This window comes from Cibotium barometz, chromosome 46 (assembly GCF_041138505.1).
Source record: "Cibotium barometz isolate CiBa-2024 chromosome 46, ASM4113850v1, whole genome shotgun sequence".
Taxonomy (NCBI): Eukaryota; Viridiplantae; Streptophyta; class Polypodiopsida; order Cyatheales; family Cibotiaceae; genus Cibotium; species Cibotium barometz.
The window spans coordinates 1734815-1755000 of record NC_141091.1 but is presented as its reverse complement, the minus strand read 5'-3'; the positions used below and the strand labels follow the sequence as shown (position 1 = coordinate 1755000).

At 45.2% G+C, this 20186-nt stretch overlaps 1 protein-coding gene across 1 annotated transcript in view; it reads left to right on the top strand.

Annotated features, from left to right (window-relative positions):
- The window catches only part of LOC147611797 (uncharacterized), a 33747-nt gene that overhangs the window by 1727 nt on the left and 11834 nt on the right, over positions 1-20186 (top strand). The window contains exon 2 of the mRNA XM_086783632.1: positions 1-643. This exon is cut by the window's left edge and continues 796 nt beyond it. Coding sequence (XP_086639758.1) covers positions 1-643 — 643 coding nt within the window. The remainder of the gene's footprint in view (positions 644-20186) is intronic.

The window sequence follows — 20186 nt, the reverse complement described above, 5'->3', positions numbered from 1 at the left end:
TCCATTGAAGTATAACAGGGGATTGTCAGAGAGAGGAGACACATGCATACATGATCAGTTTGGAAGGGCACCCCTTTCGGCTGATGGGGATCAGACCGATTGTATGGAACTGTTTGTCGATATGGACAGTTATGTGATGTTTGGGAGTCAAAGTCCTGCAGCCAGTAGGTATAGCTTTGGCCGTGAAGGTGGTACAGGGTCTATATCAGAAGCGGGAGAGATGCTTCCTCCAGTGCTTCCAGAGGAGAAGCTAGTGAATGATTTTAGTTTTGAAGAAGGATTGGTTTTGGTAGATAAAAACTTAAATGGAACTGGTTTGAGCAACGACTATGAAGATGGAAACAAGGAAGAGGTCATGACACATGAGGCACTGCTCTATGTACACTCATACATGAGCCTCCAAGACCTTTTAACCATGGAGAAAGTCTGTAGATCGTTAAGAGATTGGATCAGGAATGATGTTTTGTTGTGGCAGCAACTGCACATTGAGCCCCCTTTGAGTAAGAGTTTTACAGATGAGGTTCTTCTCGAGCTAGCGGCGAGATCAAAGGGACAGCTTCAGTGTCTTAGTTTGGTGGATTGCACGAGGGTGACTGAAGTTGCCGTGGAGCAAGTGGTTTCCTCGAACCCAAGACTTTCTAAGGTGTGTTTTCTATTTTTTTATGTATCACGCTTTACATTTTTTTGAGTTGGAGTTGTGATGGGATTTGCCCAATGTGAGATGCTTATTTGATTAGGGTTCAATAATGTAAGTGCTTGATGCATAGAGCACTTCGTCGTCTTTCAGTATATGCAGTAATGTCCTGTCTGTGTAATGTCCTGTCTGTGTCTTATGACTTCAACTTGAGAATTTGTGTGGACCTGGAAAAGATTTTTGATTGCTATGGCAAAAAACTTATTGCACTTGACCAGGTCTTTCTTATCTTTTCAGTTATGATTGAATCAAAATCACATACAACTAGGTAACTTAGATTGAGCAGAACTGATTGGCAAGCAACCAGTTTAAAATTTCACAGGGTGTAGATAGAGATGCTATCCACGCACATTGCCCATGTCACACCACACTAGGGATCAAAATGCGAGAACATGTGAATATGAAGAAGAAGCAAATAGAGATCACACAAGAGAGAGTAGACAACCAAGAGAGATCAACACTTGAGCTAAGAACTGAAAAGTGTTGAATGTATTGAATGAATTATGAATGAACAATGTCAATCCATGCTTATATACATATTTGTAGAGCTAGTCGGCTTGTAGAACTGGAGGACATGTAACTTGGTTGAACACAATGCTAATCAATACACTTAAATACACCAAGATTTAATGGACAACATGCTCAATACAAGAAGTAATTTGTTGAATTGACAAGAGACGCACAATGAGCTGGAACGGCCGGCCCCTCCCTCAAATAAAGTATATTGATCTTGGGAGAATCAAGTACATAGTGTCATGGGCATTTCTGACTAGATTTCCATACCAATGCATATGAATACAGTATTGCAAACAATGTGGTTGTCGGTGTAGACTTGCAACTCACACCTCTCAAGTGTCCATGTTTCCTACTAGATATCTGCTCTCTATTGTTCCACCAACACATGTAGTAACAATCTACAAGAGAGCACGTAGGACAAGAGAACACTACACAGGGTATGTGATCTTGGAGTCCGGTTCCTCCGTCTTGTTACTGTTAGGAGTCATCTCCTGTTTGTACATTACACCAGGGTCTTTGTTGTGGGTGTGCCGGCCCATTTTTGGTGTTTTTTCATTTTTTCTCACTTTCCATGTATTTTTTTTCATTTTTTGCTAGATGTGGGAGGTTGTTTTTTGCTTGTTGGCTGCATCTATTTCTGGCTGATTGAACTGTGCTATCCGACCTGACCTACAGTACTGGCTGATTGGTCTTTTGTTGGTTGTGAGCATGTTTGGCTGCTGTTGGCTTGTTTTGGGTTGGCCGACCAGCAGCTTGGGACCATATAAAATGGCCCTTACTCCCCACACTTGTTTTTGTACTATTACTGGGATTTTCTAGTGTATATATAGAGTTTATATAGCTTCTCTCTCTCTCTCTCTCTCTCTCTCTCTCCCCCTCTCTCATTTGCGTTTTGCTCTCTACAGTAGTTGTCTTCATTTCCGCTGTGCATTCTGACATGGTATCAGAGTCCCAGGTGGCTTGAAGCTTGGACAGTGGGACCTCGAGGGTTTGTTGGCCTGAGGTGCTGATTGGAGATTGGTTGGGCTGTTTGGGACTTGGAGATCAAGTAGAAGGCGGCCATCACCATTGGACAGTCACCTTGCATATTATTTGCAACCTCTTCTTTTTTTCCATCCACCCTCCCTTCACAAGACCTTGTGAACCCTTGAGATGGTTGAGAAGCATGTGAAGATCCCTACACTTCTCACATTCCCGGTGGACCGATAGTTGGATTGGAACAATTACGGCATATGGAAGGTAATGATGGAGTCCGTCTTGGAGTCTTATGACTTAGTTGATTTCATTGTAGTTGGTGTTCCACGTCCGGAGTTGGAAGACGGAGAGTCACCCCTCTAAACGGGAGGCTCAGGCATAATTATGGGATCGTGTCAATGTCCGTGTGCATTTTTTCATCTTCCTTAATTGCACCCCACAGGTGATTAATCATATAAAGCATATGACACTGGCCAGAGAGATTTGGCAGCATTTGGCTTCTCTGTATAACAGGGTATCACCCAAGAAGCGGATCTCCTTGGAAGTACAGATGCGAATCTTGCAAAGTCTTCGACGATGCGGGAGCACATCATCAAATCTGTCACAAGTCACCATGAGTATGCAATGCCCAGCAAAACCGTAAGAATGCGGGTTATAAATAGCAGGATAACCAATGGATTGAAAGGGAACTCCTTCAAAACGAGAAATACATATGTATGTCCCAAATCTGCAAGTGTACTTCACGATGATGCAAATATGTCAAAGTGTCCACAATGGCATACATATATTGCAGCAAACCACAAATGTATACATGTGCCGTGAAAAACACAATCAATTGGCACTTGTAAGAGCTGCAAGTGCGCAAATCCTGTAAATCTGCTAATGCGATTGTCACGTGTACCAAATGCTGTAATGCCCAATAGTGCCAATTTTTGCAAAATTGAGTCAATTTCTGCAAAATCGAGTCAATTTTTGCAAAATTCCCAAATTTCTAGTGCAATTATGCACCAAATCTGCTGAAATCAATGCCAATGTGTGCCAATGTTGCAATTGCAGGCTCAATGGTGAAAAGCCCCAATTTTTAACAGGCAAAATGTGCGATTTCAGGTCATAAAATTGCAAATCCCTCAAACCGCCAATTTTGGGTAGATCTGAAGGTGAATTTGAAGTTGCTTTGGGCAGTGCAGAGCAGGTACAGTCATACAATATAGGTGCAAGTACGGTCGTACGGTGGTACAGGGCGGCTGTACGGGGCACGGCTTAGGCTAGCGATGGCAGGGCGTTGTATGGCGGCATAGGAGGCAGTTGCCCGTGAGGGCGACGGCAGAGGCGGCGGCGATGGTGTCAAGGCAGGCGCAGGTGGCGGCGATGGCATCAAGGCAGGCGCAGATCTGATGGGCGGCGCAGATCTGGCAATGGGCGGCGCAGATCTGGCAATGGGCGGTGCAGATCTGATCGCTATAGTCGACGGCGGCGCACGCATGGGCGATGGCACATAGGGGCAGCGGCGGTGTTGTGTAGCAGAGGACGCAACTGCAGTACAATACGACGGGTGTGGGCGGCGACGCCGGTACAGAACGTCGTACGGACAGAGCTACGGCGGCGTCATGCAGCGGTTGCAGGGTGGCTGAGGGCAAAACCCTAACCCTAAACAACAAAAACCTTAATGCTGCAAACCCTAATGTAATAGGCTGAAGCTCAAGCTCTGAAGGGCAGCAGGGGGCAAACCCTAAAGCTAACCCTAACCCTAACCAGGCTCTGATACCAATGCTGGGTAGGAGGGAAGCTAGCCTGCGCGCGCGCGCACACTCAAAACCTCAAGCATAGAGAAACGTGAGTGCTGGAAAAGATGTACTCAATAATGATATGAAATGAAAGTACAAGTGTGTACTAGAAGGCCTAGGGCAAAGTGCCCAACACACATGAGTGTGTTCACACGGGAAAAAACCTATGTCCAGTGTCATAGGGAAAAAGTGCTCGTGAGTAAGCTGGGTTCACACCTGAACTAGCTGGGAGTGGACATGACCAATAATTGTCACTCCATGATGGTAGGATTGATATTGTGTCCGGCTTTGTCTACGGGATTGTCACTCCATAGGAAGGCCCGTGTCAGGATGTGTGTTTTGCCTATGGGACTGTCACTCCATAGGAAAACCAGGACTTCACATTTTTGTTGCGCCAATTTGGTGCCTGACAAGAAATCCTTGTACAAGTTTCATGAAAGTGAGATTTCGTCCATGTACACATGCATTTATGTTTGCATGCATAAATTTGTGTTCGCATGACGTGTTTTCTCACGTGTTTGCTTGCTATGACATGCTAGTACGCTAGTACACATGCATTTATGTTTGCATGCATAAATTTGTGTTCGCATGACGTGTTCTCATGTGTTTGCTTGCTATGACGTCCATGTTTGACGAGTAGTTGTGGCGTGTGAACAGGTGGTAAGTATTGCCCTTTTTTTTGCCTTTTTAAATATAAAATCTTGTAAGTATTGTCAACCTTAATAATTATAAGGTTGTGTGTTCACACTTTTGAAATATTGACCGGACACTTCCTAGTGTGGGTGCCCAAGAGTTAACCTTTGAGCAAGATTTAATAATATTTAAAGCATGTATTGCGTGGGAAACTTTTCTTTTCCCCCACACGTGGAGGTTTAATTGGAGCGTAATTGAAGGAAAGTACCCAACTTGTTATCTCCAACTGTACTCGTTTGCTTATATGCTACTGTACGCGCATGTTTGTACCCGTCTACACCTGTACCAGCTGCACCCGCCTATTTGTGCCCACTTGCAAGTACTATACTTGCTGCAGAAATAGTACCCGCTTGCTGTCCTTACACTCGGTTGCTGTTGTACTTGTTAGAAGTCATCTCCTATCTAGATTTATACACCAGGGCCTTTGTTGTGGGTGTGCCCGCCCTTATGAGGTGTTTTTCCATTTTTCCCCACTCTCCGTATTTTTCCCCTATTTTTTTCCATTTTTTTTGAGGCTTGGGAGGGCTGCCAGGTGATGCCAGGAGCACCCCAGTGCTGGCCGACTCCATGTTGATCAGTCGTGGGCTACTGGGTTGCTGGCCGACTGGATTTCATCAGTCGTGGGCACCTGTTTGCTGTGGCCGACTGCATTTATGCAGTCGTGGGACCCTTTTTATCAGTCGTGGGCATTCTTGTTGTTGGCCGACTGTCTTCCAGGGAGGTATATATAGGCCCCCAGCCCCCATACCTTATTTGTATCATATCTCGGGATCTTCTTGTGTATATCAGAGCAGAGTTACACGCCTACATCTCTCTTTATCTTGTGCTGTTTTTCTGCCTGCGTTTTTGCTCTTGTGTTCCCAGATTTGGTCATCATCTCCGCTGCGTATTCTGACATGGTATCAAAGCCTTAGGCTCTAGATAGTTCTTGGGATTTGTGTGAGCAAGAGGGGGACTGTTTTGTGGCTGATTGGTGGACTGTTTTGGGTTGATCGGGAAGAGAAGGTGCAAGAGGAAGGCGGGCTGATTTGCTGGACAGCCACTTGCAGGTTTTATTTCTTCTTTGTTCCCACCCACCCACCCTTTTCAGAGTACATCCGTGCTATGGCAGATCTGTTTGAGATGGCCGAGAGACATGTGAAGATCCCGACACTCCCCACGTTTCCGGTGGACCGTCAGTTGGACGGGAGCAACTACGGCATATGGAAGGTGATGATGGAATCCGTTCTAGAGTCCTACGATCTCGCCGATTTCGTCGTTGTTGGTATTCCACGACCGGAAGTAGAGGAAGGGGAGTTACCGTCGATCCGAAAGGACCGGGAGGCCCAGACACAGATGTGGGATCGTGTCAACGCCGGGGTCCGTTCGTTTATTTTCCTCAACTGCACACCACAGGTAATCAATCATGTAAAGCATATGACGCTGGCCAGAGGTATATGGCAGCATTTGGCCTCACTTTACAACAGGGTATCGCCCATGAAGAGGATTTCCTTGGAAGTACAGATGCGGGTTATGAGCCCTGCAAAGTCGTCGACGATGCGGGAGCATATTAACAAGCTGCAGGCTCTTCAGCAGGAAGTTCTTCAGGCTGGGAAGGAGATATCGTCAGAGGACATGGCCATCTCGTTGCTGTCACACTTGCCCTCTTCGTACTCAGCATTTTACTCGTCTTTGATTACCAGTGGCAGGCTCAGCACCATCACGTGGGAAGAGCTTGTGCCCATGGTCCTGGACCAGGAGGAACGATTCACGAACCCTCCTCAGGGTGGAGGTTCGGAGGCCTTAACTGGCCAACGGTCGAAAGGCCGTAACTCGGGCAAAGGGAAGGTTTCATCGAAGAAGTCTTCTGAGAAGAAGTCCGACGTTGACCGCGAGAAACTGAAGGCAGAGAGGACCTGTAATGATTGTGGCGAGAAAGGCCACTACTGGAGGCAGTTGTGGGCTGTCCATAGCACTGAGTTTCACATATGGAGGCAAAGGAGTACTAGTCTTCTTCCCCCCGTCCATATTGAACCTCTGCAAGACTTTGCCAATGTATTCCTTCTGAGACAAATACAACACATGCTGATTTCTGTCCCGAAGTATCCGCATACCCAAAATGTGATTTGCATCACCCAAATCCTTCATATCAAAGGTTTCATGCAGCCTCTGCTTCAAGGTATCCATCTCCTTACGAGATTTCCCGGCAATCAACATATCATCAACATACAAGATGAGGATCAATAGACTGCCATCCAAAGCTTTCTTAGCCCGGTATTTCTTCTAACTGTGGTATATCCATAGGGATATCTTCTGCCATCTCTCGCTGTCCATTTGGACCATTTTCAGTACCATTTAAGGGCTGGTTTTGCTGCTGTAATGGCTGATTTACAGCCATTGGTTGTTGTCCATGATGTCCATCATCATCAAAGATGACTCTGCTAGGCTCTTGTTGCCTTGCAGGCTCCTTATACATGCATGTTTCATAAAAAATGACATCATTGCTGCATATGATCTTTCTATTCACGGGATCCCAAAGTCTATACTCCATTTCACCTCTGTCACCATATCCTAGGAATATGCATTTGTGAGACTTAGGATCAAGTTTGGTGCGCATTTCCCTGCGTATGTGCACGTACGCAACGCAACCAAACACTCTCAAGTGCTTGTATGACGGAGGCTTCCCTGTCCATACTTCTTCTGGCACTTTCCCACCAAGCCTCGTGTTAGGTGACCTGTTTATAAGGTGAGCGGCTGTCATAACAGCTTCAGCCCAAAAACCATGAGGTAACGCAGCATGTGACAACATAGAACGGACCTTCTCCTGAATGGTCCTGTTCATCCTCTCTACTGTCCCGTTTTGTGGAGGATCATAAGGAGTAGAGAGCTCCCTCTTGATGCCTTTAGCATCACAAAAGTCCTGAAACTGTTTGGACATATACTCTCCACCATTGTCGGAACGCAAAGCCTTCAGTGTTTTGCCAGTTTGATTCTCAACAAGAGCAACAAACTTCTGAAACACTGAGAATGTATCGGCATCATCTATAAAAGACACAAAATATTTTGCCCCTCCCAAAGAAAGCTGAGGCATCTCACATACATCTGTATGCACAAGCTCTAACTGAGCATCTTTCTGTCCAAGAGCTTTCTTGTGGGGGCACTGTAGTTGCCTACCATATATACAATGCTCACAAAACTGAAAACTTGAAAACTTTAGAGAAGGCAAGTAACCCAAACGAGACAATTGCTCCATTCCTTTGACACTCATGTGTCCCAACCGGCTATGCCACATAGAGATTTCCGGCAGCTCGGTTGCATTTACATTAGCATGGTGACAAACACCTGCATGCATGAAATAAAGAGTGTCCACCTTAGAGCCTCTGGCAACAACCAGTGAGCCCTTACTAATCTTCCACTTTCCACGACCAAATGTGGTAACATAATCAGCATCATCAAGCTGTCCAGTAGAAAGCAGATTCTTCTTGATCTCAGGCACATGCCTGACATCATGGAGCATAAGTTGTGAGCCATCTGAAAACACAAGCCTCACATCACCTTTGCCAAGAATCTTGCATGCATGGTTATCACCCAAATAAACCACTCCTTCATTGCCAGCAGTATACCTGACAAACAAGTCTGTGCAACCTGTGACATGAAAGGAGGCACCTGAATCAATGATCCATGAGTGCATACCATGACCACCTGTAAGAAGTGAATGGGCATCAAGTGAAGACGTAAATAGGAGCTCATCCTCACTGCCACCTGCATGTGACACATTGATTTCTTCAATCTTGACTCCACTTTTGCCCTTTGGCTTTACATCTTTGGCTTCATCTTTCTCTTTGTCTTTGCCTTTTCCCTTTTCCTTTTGATCATTTTTCCATTTGTAGCATTGCTTTTTGATGTGTCCCTTCTTGCCACAATAATGGCATTCCAAATCCTTTTTGGAGCGAGACTTGCTCCTTCCCCGTTCTTGGCTTTTTCCCCTTTGTTGGGATCTCCCACGTGCATTCATTGCATTGGACTTTCCAACAGAGTTGTTTTTCCTGTTCATCTCTTCTTGAAGAAGAGCACCCTCAACATCTGCATATGACAGCATAGCATGCGAATTGCTAGTGGCTGTCCTGAATGTGTCCCAACTCTCTGGCAAAGTGCATAACAGAAAAGTGGCTTTGAACTCATCGTCCATTGCCAACTTTTGATTAATGACCTGGCTGACAATACCATTAAACTCATTTAGATGGGCTGTCATAGATGCCCCTTCCTTCATCTGAAGACCTAAGAGTTTCTTCAACCAATACACTTTGCTTGAGGCACTTTGCTGGGCATACAAGTCCTGCAATCTCTGCCACATTCCCCAAGCTGTCTTCTCTTCACGAATGCTGAAAAGTAAAGAGTCTGACACAGACAACATGATAGTCGATCTTGCTAGCTCATCCATATCTTCCCACTCTTCAGCAGTAAGAGAAGCGGGCATTACACCCCTTTCTTTGATGGGCTTGTGCTGCTTCTTCTGGAGCAACACATTATAGCACTGGGTTTGCCAAATATCATAGTTATGTGAGCCTTCAAGCTTCTTGATGTGAAGCAATGAAGAGCTCTCACCTATGGTTGCTGCAGATTTAATAGCTGCTCCAATCAAGCTGATGCGTTTGCTGTTGTACGGATGACGGAGGGCTGGGCGACTGTACTTGCAGCTGACGGGTACAGTCGTGCAGAGAACGTGGCTTGGGCTGGTCACAGACGTGGCCCCAGTCTAGCTTCGACGAGTTGGCGTCTCAAGCTGTTGACGCTGCCCAGCTACGTATCCGCCTGCCTCCTTCAGGCTTGCCTGCCTTCGCTAGCGCCTAGTAGCTAGCGCTTGTTCGCCAACGCCTTCGTCCAACGCTTCTTTTATTCGCCTTCATTGGACGCCTGGCTCTGGTACGCAGCCTGTGTTCGCCTGCCTCCCCTTCGCACTAAACGTGTAGACGCCTGGCTGTGTGCAAGGCGATGTTGGGCAGACCAGCGTGGCTGCTGGGCAGCCCACGCTCACACTGACTGGGTCACACCGACAAGCTACTTCAGCCCTCCAGGTTCCATGGAGCTACACACACACACACACAGCCTGCATAGCAGAATTTGAGCCACGCTTTCCTCTTTGATGGCAGGGCGTTTCTGAAGAAACTCAGCTACAGAGGATCAAGACAGCAACCTATGCTCTGATACCAGTTGTGTGGGAGAATGAAGAATTAGGGTTAGGTTAGAGATTCATGTGTGGGAGACATACACAGAGAAGCAAGGGAGAGAGAGAGAGAGAGAGAGAGTTGTGGGGATAAGTCAACTCATGAGAATAGCATGAGTGTGTGACTCCCCTATCACACATGTATATTGCACTAGTACACATAGTGCGCTTAGTACATTAAAAGTACTAAGTGTACTATGTACTATAACTTATGGGCTTGTACACACTATAAGGGTGGGCATTATGCCTTTACCCCAACAATATGGACAGCCCACAGTCGGATAGAGACAGGGCTGATATGGCCAAGATTCCGTATGCTTCAGCTTGTGGCAGTCTCATGTATGCCATGGTTGCTACTAGGCCGGACATTGCATTTGCAGTGGGAGTGGTTTCTAGATACATGGCCAACCCTGGCAAGAAGCATTGGGAAGCAGTGAAAGGTGTCATGAGATACCTGAAGGGCATACAGGATATGTGCATTTGCTTTGGCAAACAGGATGCATTAGTGCATGGTTACACGGATTCGGATTATGCCGGTCATCCAGATAATCGGAAGTCTACTACCGGTTATGTGTTTACATTCACAGGAGGTGCTGTGTCATGGATATCTAGGATGCAGAAGTGCAGAGCCTTATCTACTACAGAGGCCGAGTATATTGCAGCCACAGAGGCTTGCAAGGAGGCATTATGGCTATCTCGGTTAGTGGTTGATTTGGAGGGGATATTCCATTGTTGCATTGTGACAGTCAGAGTGCCATCCAATTGGCAAAGAACCCTGTCTTTCATGCAAAGTCGAAGCATGTGGATGTGAAGTATCACTTCATCAGAGAGGTGATAGAGAACAAGCAAATTCAGCTTGTTAAGATTCATACGGATGACAACCCGGCTGATCTGTTGACAAAGAGTTTGCCTCCGGAGCGGTTTGCTCATTGCAGACACTTGATGGGCATTGGATGAGGCCAGTTTCAGCCTTGATATGGCCTTGTATATTATCATGTACATGCTGATTTTTTCTTTTCCTTTACTTAAGGGCACTTTGCCTTTAAGTGGGAGGTTGTTGGGGTAAAGGCATAATGCCCACCCTTATAGTGTGTACAAGCCCATAAGTTATAGTACATAGTACACTTAGTACTTTTAATGTACTAAGCGCACTATGTGTACTAGTGCAATATACATGTGTGATAGGGGAGTCACACACTCATGCTATTCTCATGAGTTGACTTATCCCCACAACTCTCTCTCTCTCTCTCTCTCTCTCTCTCTCTCCCTTGCTTCTCTGTGTATGTCTCCCACACATGAATCTCTAACCTAACCCTAATTCTTCATTCTCCCACACAGCAGTGTCCCAAGCGGAAGACCGAGAAGGGTGAAGACTCCTCAGCAGCAATCATGAAGACTCCGGCTTTTGTGCACCTGGAGGTGATGGACACTGTCACCAGGAGGTGAAACTTTTTGCAGTTGTTTTCCTTATTTACATTTCTTTATAAATATATATATTTTTCTTTTCTTTCTCTTTGGTTGTTGTTGCTTTTCCCCGGGATCTCTTGGAAGGGCTTGGGCCATTGCAATGTCAGAATGGGTCAGCCAGTGGGACTTTGGACCAATGGTTGGCTAAGCCTGAGACCTGCACTGAAAGATGAATGACAGTGTCCAGGACATGGGCACTGAAAGATGAATGACAGTGTCCAGGACATGGCCACTGAATGAGGGTATAGGCCAGTTTACATTAGTAAGTGGCCGCCACCGAAATGTGAATGTATCTTGAATTCTAAGCAAATTCTGGAGTGACCATAGTGGTCAAAGATGGTCAGGAGACCAGAAGGAATGTAGATGACATCATCCCTAAAATCTAGGGAACTGCTATTTTTGGCAGTGTCGGAATTGAAAAGTGTTCGCGTCAGTTTGTGCGGAATGTCAAGGGGACCAAAAGCTGACAAAGGACTGTTGTGAGAATGTGAACCAGTCAGGAGATTTTTAGCCTGGAAGATTGCATGTGGAAAAGGCTTAAAAATGTGCCAAGTGTCAAATTTTGGTACATTTTCCTCATTGAGAAGAGGGAAGCGTGGGAATTTGGGGAAGGAGGCTCATTTGCAGCCATCGTGTGGTTTTGTTGCAGGAAAAACAGCTATGGTGGTGCACTCCCTTGCCCTACAACTCATGAATTGAGGGTTGAGCTTGCTCCCCACAGCCTCTCTCTCTCTTTCTCTCTCTTGCAGACTATGGAAATGCTCTCATCAGATAAAATCAGGTACAGTTGTGTGAATTTCATGCTTATATGCAAAGGCTAGTTGCCTCCTTGAACAGGAACCGGTGTAGTTGGTTCCTACACCAAAGCAGGGACGGAAGAGGGTAATAACCTCTTCAATACAATGCTGTTTCAGCGCTGTTTAGGTGCTGTTTTTGGGCTGTTATGTTGCCCAGTTGATGCCAAAATGCAGTAGGACTTTGCTAAAGTCCTCCAGGACAGTGCAAGGGTTATTTCGGGCTGAAAACAGAGCTGAAAACAGGTCTGGGCAGAAAATTACAGCAAGCTGAATTGTGATGTTTTGGACTCCATTGGGTAGCTTGATGCCTATGGAAGTGTGCCTGTCAGTTGGGACTCATTCTGAGATGTTATGGAACAGTTTTAGTGCAGTTATGCTGGCAAATTTCTCCCAGAATTTGTAAAACTCAGCTGATGCAAGTAGAGTGCTTTGTTGCACTTGTGCTTTGTAATTTCCAACCTTTTAACAATAAAGAAATACCGCAAGGGGCGCCGGACTTCGGGGCCAATGTGTTGTTGAGTGAGGGAGCGAGGATTCTATGAATGTGTGTCTCAGTGAGTCCAGGTTATTGTGAATGAACTACCGCTTTATGTGTCCATAGACCGGTTTTATGGTTCCATTGCCGGGAGAGGGTCCTCTTTTCTGCAAGAGCCCGGACACGGATTGGATTGGGTGAACAGGAGACACACATAGTGAGGTACAACTGATTGCAGGTGAGAAAGAGTACGGTCTCTTTCTTTGGATACAGGTTCCCTTAAACTTTCAGTTGATAGTATGACAGACAAAGGGAAAGGCAAGCTCCCTGCCGAAGAGAGTTCCTCTTCTACTCGCAGACAGCATATAGAGGTGACAGGTGCCCAGGTGTCAGCCTCTGCTCGGATGGAGCCAGTAGTACAGCCAGCCTTGTTAGAGGAAGAATAGGAACAAGAGGATTTATTTCATGCGCAGCTCCTGAGCATGGTTGGTACCTTTGAACAGTTGGTGAAGAATCCCAGGATGAAGAGGTATTTGCAGTCAAGGACAGGGGATTCCCAGGCTGAATCATTTTAGCATGCAGTTGAGAGGGCACAGGAACAAATGCCAAGGATGCCACAGCATGTAGAGCAGACACCAGGAGTGGCAGCTGATCCAGTGCAGCATGTTACACAGGCACAGGTACATGCATTTAATGGCCAGGAAAGTAATGTGCAAAGGGTCATGCCGACCATTCCTCCATTCGTTGCTTTCCAGCCCGGCTATTTTGGTGGTGGGTCTGTTTTCCAGGCCATGGCTAGGCCGCCCACAGTTTTACCAGGATTGATGTCAAGGGGGTCACCAGGAATGATGCCTATGGAAGCTGTGAACCCTCTTTATGCCAATATAGGTGTGCAGCCCGGATTTCAAACTTATTTTAGTCCAGTTTTGGGGCCTGCAGCGCCTGTCAGTGTGGCTGAATTATCTCAACCTAGTGGACAAAGAGCAGTAAGGACTGATGCAGAAAAGGTGCAAAAGGATTACAAAGAAGGAGGTCAAGCAGTAAAGTTTGAGACTTTCAGTGGGATGCAGGACAAATTGAAAGCGCTGACTTTCATTCAGCAGTTTGATGCAGCATACACTGGGGGTAACTTTACAGAGTCTTCTAAGGTGCGGAAGGCTGCTACTTTCTTGAAAGGTAATGCATTGCAGTGGTGGACCTCACTGTTGATGCAAGGACAAGCACCTGCTACATGGGTTCAGTTTAAGCAGCAGTTCTCTTTTGCCTGGCTTACAAATACTTTTGAAGTGGATGTTATGATAGCATGGCACAAACTTGATGCAGCCAACTGTGTAAATTTGGAAGAGTATAATAAGAAGTTTTGGGATGCACTCTTGCCAGTAACTTCTTACAGGACAGTGCCATTGTCAGAGCAAATAGAAAAGTATTGCTGTGGTTTGCCCAAAGAAATCAGGGATTATTGCATTAAGACCAATGTTTCTAATATGACTCAGCTCATTGAGAATGCAAACATGGCTAATGCATTGCTACAGGGAGGTTCACGTGGCTTTAAGAGCACAGTGAATAAGGAACCTCAGGGCAAACAGGAACCACTTGTGAAGAGGGATTTCCCACCTAGACCATTCTATAGAAAGAAGCCATTTGAGAAGAAGACTTGGCCGTCACAACCTCAGAAAAGTGTTGGTCAAGGCAAAGGACAGAAGAGGCCACTCTATGGCAAGTCATTTGAAGAGAGAAAGGCATTGATGCAAGCTGGGAAATGTTTCATCTGTGAATAGAAAGGGCATATGGCTGCAAAATGTCCACAACAGCCAGCAAAAGATGCCGAGGATAAAGAAGGGCCACTCAAGAAGAAGACAATGCCGAGTTCAGGATTGGTACCTGACATGGTTGGTGACCAGCCATGTGATAATGCTACAGAATTGTGCAGAGCATGGGGTAAAATCAGAGATGCTACAGTGCTGATTTTCTTTGACCCTGGTGCTCGAGTCAACTTTATTTCACCGGCATTGGTAGCCAAGTTGGGAATTCGTGCTGAAGAGATGGGACCAGTTGGACAGGCTGATTTGGTATGCCGTGGGCATTCAGTTCCTGTCACTCCTATACTTGGCAAACTTCGCATGCATATACAGAGTTATGTGGACACAGAGGAGTTTCTTATCATGCCCTTGGAAGGATGTGATGTCTTGTTGGGAATTCCATGGTGTCATAGGAAACATGCAGTGTTGGATGCTTTCAACAAGAAAATCACAATTGTACATAGGGACAAGACTCATGTTTTGGATGTGAAGCTGAAAGGAGAGTCTGTGCCAGTCATTTCTGCTTCTGCTATAACTTCAGTAATGAAAAATCATCTTTCTGCGTACTTGGTTTTTGCAAAGCAAGTGAATGAAGTTGAAACTGATTTGTCTACACTAGACGAAGGTAGAAAAGCTTTCTTGGATACGTTCAGAGACTGCTTTTCAGAGTCTTTACCAGGAGAGTTACCCCCTGAGAGGCCAGAGGATCATGCCATAGATCTTATTCCAGGGTCTAGTCCGCCCAATAGGCCACCGTACAGGGTTAGTGCAGCCCAGCAGAAAGAGATTATGACACATGTTAATGAGCTGTTAGAGAAGGGACTAATTCAGCCCAGTAGTTCCCCGTTTTGTTCTCCTGTGTTACTAGTACAAAAGAAAGACGGTTCATGGCGAATGTGTATTGACTACAGAGCCTTGAACAAGAACACGATCAAGAATAGATTTCCGATTCCGCGCATAGATGATATTCTTGATCGTTTGCAAGGAGCAGAAATGTTTAGCAGGATACATTTGAAGAGTGGGTACCATCAGATTAGAATCAGACCCGAGGATGTGCACAAGACCGCATTTCGCACTACATTTGGTCTCTATGAGTTCTTAGTCATGCCCTTTGGATTGACAAATGCTCCTGCCACATTTAACAGAATGATGGATAGAATTTTCCGTCCTTACAGAAGCTTTGTGGGCACATTCTTTGATGACATGATAGTCTATTCAAAGAGTGAAGAGGAGCACAGAGACCATCTGACAGCAGTCTTTAATGAGCTGAAACACAACAGATTGCTCATTAATGGCAAGAAGAGTGAATTCTTTCTAAAAGAAATTCACTTCCTTGGGCACATTGTATCAAAGGATGGTGTCACCATGGATCCTGCTAAGATTGAAGCAATCGTTTCATGGCCAGATTTACAGACTGTGCATGATGTTCGCAGTTTTCTTGGCCTATGCTCTTACTACCGCAGATTTGTAAGGCATTTTGCAGAGATTGCTTCACCGTTGCATGCGCTTGAAAAGAAGGCCATTAAATGGCAATGGACAGATAAAGAGAAATCAGCATTTAGATGCCTGAAACAGAAAATGACTACAGATCCTGTGTTGATATTACCAGATTTGTCTAAATCATTTGTTGTGCAGTGTGATGCATGTGGGAACAGCATTGGTGCTGTCTTGATGCAGAATGGCCGAGTCGTGGCATATGAGAGTAGAATACTCTCTGACACTGAGAAGAACTATCAGATTTATGAGAAAGAGCTGTTAGCTGTGATCCATGCACTTACCAGTTGGAAACACTATTTACTTGGTGCTGATTTTGTTGTGCAAACGGATCATCAGACGCTCAGATACTTTCTCACACAGGCAAAGTTGTCAGAGAAACACATGCGTTGGGCAAATTTTCTGTCAATGTTCCATTTTCAGATAGTGCATGTGGAAGGCAAGAAGAATGTGGTTGCAGATGCATTGTCTCGCAAACTACAAGTGTCAGCTGTTTCTATTTCTTATCACCAGGAATTGGATGATATGAAAGAACAGTATGCCAGTGATGAAGATTTTTCCAGAATCTATGAGTAGCTAATGAATAATCAACATCATGATCACTATGTTCTGAAAGATGGCTTTCTCATGATGCATGGAAAGCTATGTGTGACTAAGCAGTTAAGGCCGAAAGTAATGTTAGAAAGTCATGCTCCACCGTATGTTGGACATCGAGGCATTGATGCTACAGTGAAAGCGGTTGAGACTTTCTTTTATTGGCCAGCTTTGAGACGTGATCTTGATGTTTATGTCAGATCTTGCCTAGTATGCTAGAAGGTCAAGTTTGATAGACAGAAGGCACCTGGGTTATTGCAACCACTGCCTATTCCAGAGAGACCATGGGAAAGTATTGCCATGGACTTTATTTTTGATCTTCCAAGGACAACGACAGGCAATGATGGAATCTGGACTATAATATGTAGATTCAGCAAGCAGGCACACTTCATTCCTGTTAGAAAGAAGATAAAGCCCGAGCACATGGTTAAGATTTTCATGCAGAATATCTTTAAATACCATGGTATGCCACAGTCTATAGTCAGTGATAGAGACCCAAGGATGACTAGCTTGTTTTGGAAAGCATTGTTTGAGAATATGGGCACGACCTTGAAATTCTCATCTTCTTTTCATCCTCAAACTGATGGGCAGTCTGAAGAGGCTAACTCTACTATTTTGGATCGGCTGAAATGTTATGTATCAGAACATAAGGCAGCTTGGGACCATTATTTGCCACTAGTAGAGTATGCTTACAACAATACAGTGCATTCCTCTACTGGCAAGGCGCCTTTTGAAATTGTTGAAGGTGGCAAGAAAGTACCTCCCATTCTGCAGACAAAGGATAAGATATTTGAAGCAGATCGGTATGTTGAGGGATGGCAAGAAGCGTATAAGAAGGTCAAATATGCCTTGGAAAAGTCACAAGCTAAGCAGAAAAGAGCTGCTGACATGCATCGTCGAGAGCTCTTGTTTAAAGAGAATGACTGGGTCTTATTGCGCTTTGAAAAGGCACGACTGAGAAAAAGAAAGGGCAAGGAACGTCTGTTTCCTAAGCTGAGTATGCGATATTATGGTCCTTTCCAAGTCTCAGAGAAGATAAGTGATGTAGCATACAGGCTGAAATTGCCAGAAACCTGGAAGATACATAATGCATTTCATGTGAGCCTTTTGAGGCCTTTTATTGGCAATGTGCCAGAAGATATGGTGCCAGAGGAACAGCCTGAAGTGGAGGAATTGGATGAAATTCTGGTTCCTGAGCAGATTCTGACCCATAAAGACAGAAAAGTGAAAGGACAAGTTGCAAGAAGATACTTGGTGAAATTCAGAAATTATTCACCAATGGATGCTAAATGGATGGATGAGGTTGAACTGGCTGATTCACCTCAGTTGATGCAACTTTACAAGGAAGCCTTCCTGTTAGAACCTGCAGTGGTTTAATATGCTTTTTGAAGCTGAATTCTAAATGACCTGTACATTTGTATTATATGTTTGGCAATGTACAGTTTTGACATTTGTTGTCAATGACTTAATCAATGAATGAACTTTCAGTGCTTTGAAGTTGTATCTGTTACGCTTCAAATGAATGATTTACATGTTGTGACACTAATAGTACAACATATATGCTATCGCCCTGTGTTGCATCCGAAAACATGTATTTGAAAGGCTTAAACCTGCGATGGCACAAATGGTAGTGGGGAATTCCTATCATCGCCCCGTGTCATCCGTTGGCAGGAGATACATGCGATGACACTAATCACGTGGGGAATCTTGTGATCGTCCTGTGTCATCCGTTTGCATGTGGACTTGCAATCGAGGTCGCTTGCTTCTTTCAAGAGGGGGGTATGTCACCAGGAGGTGAAACTTTTTGCAGTTGTTTTCCTTATTTACATTTCTTTATAAATATATATATTTTTCTTTTCTTTCTCTTTGGTTGCTGTTGCTTTCCCCCGGGATCTCTTGGAAGGGCTTGGGCCATTGCAATGTCAGAATGGGTCAGCCAGTGGGACTTTGGACCAATGGTTGGCTAAGCCTGAGACCTGCACTGAAAGATGAATGACAGTGTCCAGGACATGGGCACTGAAAGATGAATGACAGTGTCCAGGACATGGCCACTGAATGAGGGTATAGGCCAGTTTACATTAGTAAGTGGCCGCCACCGAAATGTGAATGTATCTTGAATTCTAAGCAAATTCTGGAGTGACCATAGTGGTCAAAGATGGTCAGGAGACCAGAAGGAATGTAGATGACATCATCCCTAAAATCTAGGGAACTGCTATTTTTGGCAGTGTCGGAATTGAAAAGTGTTCGCGTCAGTTTGTGCGGAATGTCAAGGGGACCAAAAGCTGACAAAGGACTGTTGTGAGAATGTGAACCAGTCAGGAGATTTTTAGCCTGGAAGATTGCATGTGGAAAAGGCTTAAAAATGTGCCAAGTGTCAAATTTTGGTACATTTTCCTCATTGAGAAGAGGGAAGCGTGGGAATTTGGGGAAGGAGGCTCATTTGCAGCCATCGTGTGGTTTTGTTGCAGGAAAAACAGCTATGGTGGTGCACTCCCTTGCCCTACAACTCATGAATTGAGGGTTGAGCTTGCTCCCCACAGCCTCTCTCTCTCTTTCTCTCTCTTGCAGACTATGGAAATGCTCTCATCAGATAAAATCAGGTACAGTTGTGTGAATTTCATGCTTATATGCAAAGGCTAGTTGCCTCCTTGAACAGGAACCGGTGTAGTTGGTTCCTACACCAAAGCAGGGACGGAAGAGGGTAATAACCTCTTCAATACAATGCTGTTTCAGCGCTGTTTAGGTGCTGTTTTTGGGCTGTTATGTTGCCCAGTTGATGCCAAAATGCAGTAGGACTTTGCTAAAGTCCTCCAGGACAGTGCAAGGGTTATTTCGGGCTGAAAACAGAGCTGAAAACAGGTCTGGGCAGAAAATTACAGCAAGCTGAATTGTGATGTTTTGGACTCCATTGGGTAGCTTGATGCCTATGGAAGTGTGCCTGTCAGTTGGGACTCATTCTGAGATGTTATGGAACAGTTTTAGTGCAGTTATGCTGGCAAATTTCTCCCAGAATTTGTAAAACTCAGCTGATGCAAGTAGAGTGCTTTGTTGCACTTGTGCTTTGTAATTTCCAACCTTTTAACAATAAAGAAATACCGCAAGGGGCGCCGGACTTCGGGGCCAATGTGTTGTTGAGCGAGGGAGCGAGGATTCTATGAATGTGTGTCTCAGTAAGTCCAGGTTATTGTGAATGAACTACCGCTTTATGTGTCCATAGACCGGTTTTAGACACCGATGCTTCATTTTCTTCAGGCAGGGAGGAGATTGGAGGACTCTCCGCAACGGATACTCGGGAGTGGATTCTCGATAGTGGTGCTTCCAGGCACATGACTCCTTCCCGTTCCGGTTTACAGGATCTCTGCAGGTGTTCTGGTCATATTCTTACTGGGGATACGTCCACTATCCCAGTTCACAGTGAGGGCAGGATGGAGATAGTTCCCGATGGCAGAGGGGGGAAGCATTCCTCCGAGGTGTTGTATGTTCCGGCACTTGGTTTTCATCTGTTGTCAGTGCATCAGGTTTGCAAGACTGGCGTACGGGTGGAGTTTGATGAGCATTTTGTTGCTCTCCGGGACAAAGCAACAGGCCAAGTGGTTTGGGAAGGTGGAGTGGAGAATGGAGTTTACAGGCTTTTAGCACTCTCTCTCCCAGGTCCTCAGGATTGTGATGAGTGGCAGTCTGTTAATGGCTACTCA